The sequence below is a fragment of the Lagenorhynchus albirostris genome, chromosome 14 (assembly GCF_949774975.1).
Source record: "Lagenorhynchus albirostris chromosome 14, mLagAlb1.1, whole genome shotgun sequence".
Classification (NCBI taxonomy): Eukaryota; Metazoa; Chordata; class Mammalia; order Artiodactyla; family Delphinidae; genus Lagenorhynchus; species Lagenorhynchus albirostris.
The window spans coordinates 39,077,958-39,087,410 of NC_083108.1; the positions used below are offsets into that span (position 1 = coordinate 39,077,958).

The window sequence follows — 9,453 nt, forward strand, 5'->3', positions numbered from 1 at the left end:
CTTGTGAGACAATTTCAGACCCCACAGTCTCTATCTGACAGACGAGGAACAGTTTGAGGGATGGTGATGAAGGATGTTAAGGTCTCCAAAATCACCAAGTCCCGTCAGCTGCAGAACTGGTTATAAACATCAGGCCTTCTGATGTTCTCGCTCCAACATCTCTAATTCTTCCTATGATACAACCCTATAACATCTAAAAAACAAGCAGGCAAGCATAGAGAAGGAAGGTTTTTGAACTCAAAAGGGATTAAGACCTATGGGACCTTTTAAATTACTTTTTAAAACTTAGAATTTCATAAGTGTAGTTTGGAATTTGCCATAGCTCCAAACTGTATGTCCTTTGTTCAGCTTTAGAGGAACCCAGGGATACCATGAATGTGTGGTGTTGGATTACAAATATTCTTATGTAAGTTGCAATAAATGAAGTAACAAAGCATGAAAAAGATTTATTGGTGATTTGAGGGCCAGGAACTATTTGTCACCTAATTCATTCGAGGGCAACCCAGAATGTTTTAATAGGCTGTTGAATTAGTTCTAGTGAGTCTTTTTTAAACTTACATTTGTCTTATTTTATTACATATGCTCATTATGAAACAATATTAGAAATGGTCATTTAGAATTTTCATATGAATAAAATAGAAATACAATAGTTGCCTATCTTGAAGATATTTGATCAAAATAAACCATTCCTTCCTGTGTGTTAAAAGAAACAGTTTCTTAAGGATTATTGCAACGTGATATTAAACATAAAGACCAATTTAAGGTGAAAAAGTGGATCCTTTAGTTCAGGGCTTCTCAAACTTTAAGGTGTATACGAATCAGTTATGGATCTTGTTAAAGTGAAGATTCTGATTGAGAAGGTCTGGGGTGGAGCCCAAAATTCTGCATTTCAAGGCATCCCAGGAGATGCTGATGCTACAGGTCCCAGGACCTCGCTTGACTAGCAAGGCATCATTGGAATCACCTGAGATTGAACTTCAATCAACAATGTCCTGTGGACATGGTTAATGGGTTTCTCACATTACCCCAATTGAGCTAATAATTTACCCATTAAACTATCTACTTTATTAAAAGGTCTGTGAAAGAATAGAAAGTACCTTAAGATATCTTACAAATAAAAAATTGCTAACTTTCGAGATCTGGCTTTACTTTTTATTTCCCTTCTTAATTAAGCAAAATGTGCAGAAAACTTCCGATAATGGCTTGAGTTTTCTCTTTAGTAGGTGAAGGCAGCTCAGATATTTTATTAACCCAGAAATAGAGTCTCGGATCAGATATTTTACAGACCAGGAAAGCTAGTCATTTTGAGATTATGAGATAAAAGTAGGATTGTGAAATTTAGCAAAAACAAAAAGAGAAAACAAAAATAAAACAAAACTTCAATCAACCACCATCAAAAAGATGGGATGCCCAGTTAAATTTGAAATTTAGATAAAAGATTAATTTTTTCAGTATGAGAATACCCCATGCAATATATGGGACATACTTATACTAAAAAAAAAAAATCACTGTTAAGCTGAAATTCAGATTTAACTGGGCGTCCTGTGTTTTATGCAGCAACCATTGCTAAAAACATACCCTGGATTCTAACTTACATTTAGGTGTTAAGGGAGCAGATGCTGGGATGAAGAATTAACAGACCCACTGACAGTGTTGCTTAAACATTCCAGCTGCACAGAGAATTGCTTTCTGGACTTGGCAATACCACATGGAGTACTTGGCTATTACAGCTGTTGATTCATGGAAATTCCTTTTAAGAGATTTGTGCCCAAAAGACCACACTTAAAAAAAAAATCATGATAGAGGGCAAGCTGGAAGTGAAGCTAACAGGAGTCTTATATCAATAGCTTCCTTTCTGGGGAAGGACCAGGTGGTGCAAAGCAGGAAAGTGTTTCTTCTAGTTGCCTGTCTTTTCCGCTTCTGGAGAACTGAAGATGCTCAGTGGGAAAATGGAGATCGTGGTTTCTTACACTCATGAGAAGTTCTTAATACATCACATTTTGGCAGGGTGGTTAGATTTAACATTATTTTCGAAGGAAGGAAAGTGTAAGGTGATTGCAGGCACTCTCTCCCTTCTTGCTTATCAGTTGCTGAAAGCCGACTTAACCAGCTTTTGAAGACGGTAATTTAGTCCTCTGATTTCACTTTTAAGTATGACAGCCAATAAAAAGTTTCAGATACTTTAGCAAAAAAAACAGGAATTACCTCATTTTCCAGCTGCCTTTTCTTGCTTATTTTCCCTTCTACTGACTTTAAATATCAATAGCATTCCTGCCATGATGTTTATGATTAACTCTAAGTTAGAACCAAGGTTTGTGTGTTAGTAAAATGCTTTTGAGTGTTTTGCCCCTGCTTAAGCAATTGACAATTATGAATTCCCTATTCTGGTAAAAATATAGTCAATCCAATTAGTTCCTGATTTTAGGAACTACTTTGGAGAGAACTATGAGTGATATATGTACGGCAGACACTATATCAAACAAAATGTATTTCATAAAAAAATTTAGTGAAATCTAAATGATGATAAGGGTGGAAAGTTAATTTCACTTGGACTAGTTCCTTACCCAGTCAGCACAGGAGTTAGACAATCTGTCTTCTGTTGTCTCCCTCCTCCCCTTCCACAATTACTCCTGTCAGGAACACTAGTGGGTTAAGTTACATTGGAAGTTAGTTGCTTACAAGCCATTACTACCAATAGCCCTAGGATGGGATTAAATACACTTACAATCTGTTTTAGTTTTCAGAAATGATTTACCTGACCTCAGGCACCTCAAAATTTACATTACTTATAATGCAATGTTTGATTTTTTCGGTCTCTAAATTGCAGGTGTACTGATTCTGGAAGGGATGAAGAGGACACAAATGATATATAACCCTTAAAATTGCTCTATTAATCTAAGTGAAACTCACTTGCAAATAGCCTGTGACATTAACAAGTCATCAAAAAGAGGAAGTTCTCTTAAATGAAGGAAATTTTATGAGAGGCAACACTTAGAGTAAAAAATTAAGACAAGTTCCTATCAATGTAGTTGTCCTTTCCAATATTCCTTCTAGAATCTTAAGAGTAATCTGTCCAGCCTTGAGCAGAAGGCATATAATTTGAATTTCTGGATCATAATTGATCTGTTTTTGAATTTAGAAATTTCAAACTAAATTGTCCATGGCATACTGTCAGCCTTTAGTGATATAAGTGACTATATGTATATCTGCTTATTACCTAATGATCATTGCCTTTGTAAGTAGCAAGCAATTTACCTTAAATGTATACTTTAGAAGAGTGGTGCTATTTCCCAAAGCAGCAAGTTTCCACATCATGTTTTAAGTGTATGAAGTGACAGTCAATGAAAAACATCTAAATCTGAATAGATCCTCAAATTATGCATTAATATACTAAACCAAATAAGAATATAAACGCCCTCCTAGGGTGGAAGAAAAGGAAGTTTCTACGGCTAAAGAATTGAGGCAAGTGTGACCATGGGCTTGTTGTCAAGGGTATGTTTTCCTATTTTCTAGAGTTCTGGAAACAGTGAGGTAGCTCAATGTAAGTTAGTATTGCACTGTTTGGGCTGTTTAGGTTCAGAAGTTTTACAGCTGACCACATCACTAAAATTCACATATTATTTAGAAATGTACTGCTTTTGCAAATATACTCAACAGGGGAATAAATACACAGAAAAGGGGAATGTGAAACTAAACTATCTTTGGAGATTAGTTGACCTATGTTTGGAAACAAAATTTTTCCCCTTCTCTAAAGGGGAAAAAACTGAAAAAATACCAAGGTTTTCAGTGAGCAAATTCTCATTTAAAACAGAAGTATATTGAGTTGGAATAAACCCAGGGTCTGCAAACCTTGACTGTAAATATTCAGTAAATATTTCCGGTGTTGTGGCCCATACAGTCTTCGGTGCAACTATTCTATTTCACTGCAGCAGGACAAAAGCAGCCACGGGCAACATATATGTGAGTAAGTATGACTGTAGTCCAACAAAACTATTTTGGACACTTAAATTTGAATTTCACATGATTTTCAAGGGTCCACAAATGTTTTTCTTCTTTTGCTCTATTTTCAACCATTAAAAAATACAAAAACCAATCCTAATTCATAGGCTATACAAAAAGAGATATTGGGTCATAGGGGCTGATCCCTGATCGAGTTTGCTGATCTGTTGATGGACTCATGGGTTTCAACTCAACATAAGCTTAATGCCATTGCATGAAGTTTGTCAGTAGTCATTTCTGAAGTGCGTAGATTATTAGGTTTGTTGGAAGCAAATTTACTGATAATTCTATTCTATGAGGCTCTGGTGTAACAAACCACAATTTTGAATACTTCTCTTAAAATGTGTGGTTATAGATTTGGAGCAAAAATCTTGTGCAGTTAACAGATTTGAAATACTTTAGCCAGATTGTCCTGATTAAGGAGAATCAATTCACTTTAAACACTTAGGATGGTTGCAGGTGAACATGTAAAAGAGTTGGGTGTGTTCTTTGTGGTCTCCAGTCAGTGAATGCTGCTGAGAGCCTCCTGTGAATGGAATGTGCTGCCAGGAAGACAGTGAAGCATCAGTTGAAGGACTATTTAGTAAAGATGCTGTACCGGGCATTTACGCTTTTGCTGGATGATACGACTAACATTTAAGAACCCTCATACAAGTTAAAAATTCTTACTTTGCTTATCTGGATAAGAAGCCAACGATGTGGCTCCAATTGTTTGGGGTTGGCCTAGTTCAAAGGTTGATAATTTGAGAATAAATGAGAGCATGATATAGGTGAAGAGTTTCTCCTACTTTAAGAAGGGATGATATAATTAGAACTGAGCTTGCCTACCCAAAACCTCCAGACAAGATTACATCAAAGCTAGTCAAGAAAGAGCAGGATGATAGACCAGACCCTGGAAAAGGAGTGAGGGCTCCAGATTTCTCCCCACTTTGAAGATCATTTAATTCCCGGACCTGTGCTATTTGGCACATGGGAATACTATCTACCCAACTGTGTTTAGGCCCTGATAGGTTAATAAGATCAATGGGCTGTATAAATTTAAGGTAATAAGACTGGGTGGTTCTCATCTGTTCTCAAAAACTTCAGGGCTTCTAAAGTTGAGGCTATACCCTTTCTTTGTACCTCGCCCTCTTGGGCTACTTGTAAATATCACAGAGCTAGGTTTGTACTATCCTCTCATGAACAGTTTCTGATTTATCTGAATCAGTCCCATTTTTCTAGACTATGTTTCAGCCTTTCAGTATCTTACACCTTCCCTAAAAGGAGTTGAAATTTCAGAAGTGCATTCCCAGAGAATTTTCTCAGCTACACAGAAATGAGAACGGGTCCATTTACATCATTTTGGCTTTTGGAAATTCTTATTAACATTTATTTTTGCTGGTATCCAGCAAGGAATACATCCAAATTTCCATTTTTAAATATGTTGGATATTTAAATATATTTGTGCTATTTTTAATGTAGGTAGAAGACAATAAAAGCTGTCTAACTATTAACCTGCCATTTATCCTACTCTGAAATAACTCTCCTAGCTTAATTAGTTCCTTTTGGAAAAAATACGTGTTTTTTCCATAATAATGGGTAGAGAGTGAAATTTTCATGAAGTGAATCTTGGATCCATGAGACTGTAGTTAAGTATTATAACAATTATTAGTTATTCTCAGGATGCTAAATTGTTTTATGTAAAAATGTAAGCAAACAAATGAGCTACCATTTTATGGCTCTTAAGAATGGTAACAGAACTTTGGCTCCTACATATCCAGAATGTCTGTCTTGGAAAAAAATAAAAATGAATGTACTCAGGATGCTTTGCTTATAAATATGCTCCCCACCTTCTCATAATGTTCAGTACAAACACGAAAGGCCTGTGCTCTGTGCTATAGGGGCTGTAGACATTAAAGACCCCTTCTAGATAACAGAATACCAAGCAGGGTACATAGGTGTTATGAGGGGTTCAAATACAGTTCAACAGCTGATGATATTGAATGCTTGCTATGTGATAGGCATGGTTGTTCCCCCTTAAAGAAACTGAGAATGCAGAAGAAAGTGTTTAGGCAAGAGAGTTAAGATGATATAAAGAATAATAGGAAAAGAGAGATAACTGAAGTTAATAGTAATAAAAATAAGTACTTCATAAACTGTGTACATCTATAAATAGGCTATCTTATTAGGATCATGCCTGAGGATGATTTTTTTTTTAAGCAAGAAACCTTTGGTTAATAACATAAGATTCCTCATAAAATGTTAGATGTAACCATTTCTATTTAAATAGATCCTTTAATTTACCTCTGAATGTGTAATCAGTTATTTGACTTTTTTGTATTCAAAATTTGTTTTGCAAATTCATCCTCTCTGTTTCGCATAATTGAAATAACCCAAACTACTTTCCAACATTTTTTTTTTCTACATGCCTCTCACCAAGGAAATTACAAGACGTCTATCTAGTTGGCTTTGTGTTTTACAGGGCTGGAACAGGGAGCGGCTCAAACAAGCAAACAGATCCTGATCACATATTCAAAAGTGCTTTCAAAGGAGTGGAGTAGTGGGTGTCAATAAGCTACTCCATGTAATTACTTCCTATTCTCAGGATCCGCCTTTGAGTGCAGGCTTCTGACTCACCAGGCTGCTCCAAGTTAGTTTCTGCTGGGTTTCCCCACTGCCTGCTACACGTGAATCACCTCTGGAATGAAGTTTCTCCCGTATCCTTAACAACCGTGCAGAAACCAGGCACTGACAGTGAACTTCGATCTTTCCACTAAGAACCAGACCCTAGGCTGAGAGGGTGAAAAATGATGTGGCAGGTACCACCGCCAGCCAAGCTGCCAGATGACAGTCCCCGCGACCCCAGGCATTGGTCAGCAGCACTCCAGTTTCAGTGTGGTTTTCCCCACCCACCCGGGTAGTTAAACTGGCATCTTGTCTTGCAGCTTGCAGCTGCCGGCCACTGAACTCTGCCCTTGCCTCACTGGTTCTCAAATTTGGCTGCACAATGGAATCACCTGGAGATGAACACACAAACACACACCACAACACACCACAACAACAACCCCAAACCTCACTGTCATCTCAAAACAGTCTAATTATGGTTTGGGATGAGATATGGACATCAGGATTTTTCAAAGTTCCCCAGGCAGCAAAATTTGGGAACCTTTGCGTTGAAGAAGCATTATTCTTCCCACGCAAGTGAAACTTGCCAGTTGAGCTTACCTAACGACCACTCGGTGGGCTCCCAACCCCCATATCTTGGAGATCTATTGACAGCCCCTAACCGGTATCTTAATTAATTTGGCAGCAAAGAACGCTAGCAAAGCAAGGGGCATTTCCAGAATGGAAGGTTGGCAAGGACCCCTGCCCCTGCCCCCCACCCTTGCTAAAAACTAAGCTAAATTTAGTGCTTAAGCGAAGCATCTCAAACGTTGCTATTCTTTCGGTTACCTTCTGATCTCTGTTCTGTTTCATTCCACAGTGTATTGTTCGGCAAAGTTGGAAGGCTCGGGTCCTTCAGATTGGAAGCAGGTGCTGCGTCAAACCTCAATCGAGAGGGGACTGCACTCTTCACCTCGCTGGGACCGACCCGCCGCGTCGCAGTGCGGCCCCCAGGGCAGATACTATGCTAATCAAGAAAGTTCTTCCGTCTCCTCGCGGGCGGGCGGGTGCAGGTTTGAACACTTAACCCTTGATTTTACGTGACTGCACTACAGTGCGTTTAGTAACCTCCTCTTGCCTAGCGGGTCTGGACCACATTCCATGTTTTTGGAAAAGAAGAGGATGTGCGCAAGAGATGGAGAAACCCGCAGGGAGGGTACAGCAGTGTTGGCTGGTGCCCGGGCGAAGGGGCGGCTAATGTTTGGAATATTAATTAGTCTACGCGCTACTGACCCAGCGAGGACTAGCAGAAGGGGTCTGGGGGTTAAGACAAAGGCTCCTCCTGAGCTGCAGCGCCCCTGCCTCCGAGGTTACAGCTCTGCCCTCTGCACTGGGCGGCCCTTGGCACGGGACTGGCAGAGTGACTCAAGGGGTGACCTAGTCCACTGGCCCTTTCGGGGTCTCAAAGTCTGCGTGACCGAGCGCTCCGGGTTCAGAAGGGAGGGTCTTTCTGTGCCCACCCCTCCTGCCCGCCCTTTGTGGGATTTGTGGTCACTGCCCAGTCCTTTGAAGGGTGGACTGAAGAATTTCTTACTTAAACAGAATGGGGAGTCGCTGAGTTGCTCCCGCCCTGAGCGCAGGGTGCTCCTTGCAGAAAACCACTTGCGATCAGAATAATAACCCGCTCTCTTTCCCACCCATCCGGCTCCCGCGTCCCGGGCGCCGGGAGCACAGGCGGGAACCGGAGTCGGAATGGAGAGGTGGGGCTGCTTTTCGCTGGAGAAGTCCCGGGGGAGGCAGCTGGGCTGGGGGGGGGCCGGTCCAAGGTTTGATCCCCAGCCGGCTGTCGCCCGTGCGCTGCACTTCCTGGTCTGCCGCGAAGCGCACAGCCCCTGCCAGCGCCCCTAGTTCTCAGTCCCCGCGCCCCAACTCCGTCGCCTTGAGGTCCGCGCGCTACGGGCGCGCACTCGCAAGACCCCCTCCTTCTCCAGCGCCAAGAGTCCTGGCCAGCCCGGCTCTCAACCCCCGAGCCGGTCCACTTTGCCTCTGCCAGCGTGGCAGCCCTGATTCCCTCCCCTTTCCCGGGGTGCGCAGCTCTGGGGCCCCGAAGGAGGGATGTGGCCCGCAGGAGCGCAGCGGATGCACACCCAGGGGCCCCGGCGCCAACCCCTGCACAACTTCTTGCTGGGCTTGGAGACCCCCGGTCCCGCCGGCTGAGCGACTGGCGGACTGAGCCCCCAGGCGGCGGAAGGAGGCGCGGCCAGCGTCTGACCTGGGAGGGACTGCGCCAGGCCTGGGGGTGTCCGGGTGCGCCAGGGCGGTACCGCTTTAAATGCACTTGACTCACCTGCTCCGGCGCCGTCGCCTCCTTCCTCTACTGACAGCTGGGGGCTTTGTTTTCTCCACCCACCCGACCGGTCGCGCTCCGCCCCCTCCGCCACACGTGACTCGCCGTCTGCCACCGCCGCCGCCCGGCGGGGCCACCCGTGACAGCCCGGCCAGGGCCACCCCTTCCCGGGGGGTGCGGGGTGCAGGTGGGGACTGCCGCCGCCGACAGGCCTGGGCAGGTCGGAGGCGACCCGCCGGCGGGTCAGTCCCTAACGCTGGTTAGGGCCCTAGGAAGCCAGGGTGAGTTGGTGACAAGGAATAAAGTGGTAGCCGGTGAAAGGAGCCGAACTGTTGGGCCCCAGCCGAGAGGGAGGAGGCCGGCGCGGCTCAGAAAGGGGACTTAAGAGGCGACCCCACACCCTGAATTAAGTACCTGTAACTGGGGGCCTGCACACCAACCGGCTTGCATCTGCTTTTTACACCAAGTGTTTGTACTCATACCTGGGGAACAATGGATACTGCAGAGCAAACTAGTTTTGTCCT

At 43.0% G+C, this 9,453-nt stretch overlaps 1 protein-coding gene across 2 annotated transcripts in view; it reads right to left on the minus strand.

Moving 5' to 3' along the window:
- Window positions 1–9,008, minus strand: part of MAPRE2 (microtubule associated protein RP/EB family member 2) — a 162,578-nt gene extending 153,570 nt beyond the window's left edge. Inside the window, exon 1 of one of the 2 annotated variants that reach the window (XM_060170224.1) lies at window positions 8,930–9,008. Coding sequence is in view for 1 of the 2 variants with exons in the window: in XM_060170223.1 (XP_060026206.1) it covers window positions 7,432–7,455 (24 nt within the window). In the remaining variant the exon portion in view is untranslated. Of the gene's footprint in view, window positions 1–7,431; window positions 7,643–8,929 lie in introns of those variants that run through there. The other variant, XM_060170223.1, reaches the window with a different exon arrangement.
- Window positions 9,009–9,453: the final 445 nt, after the last annotated feature.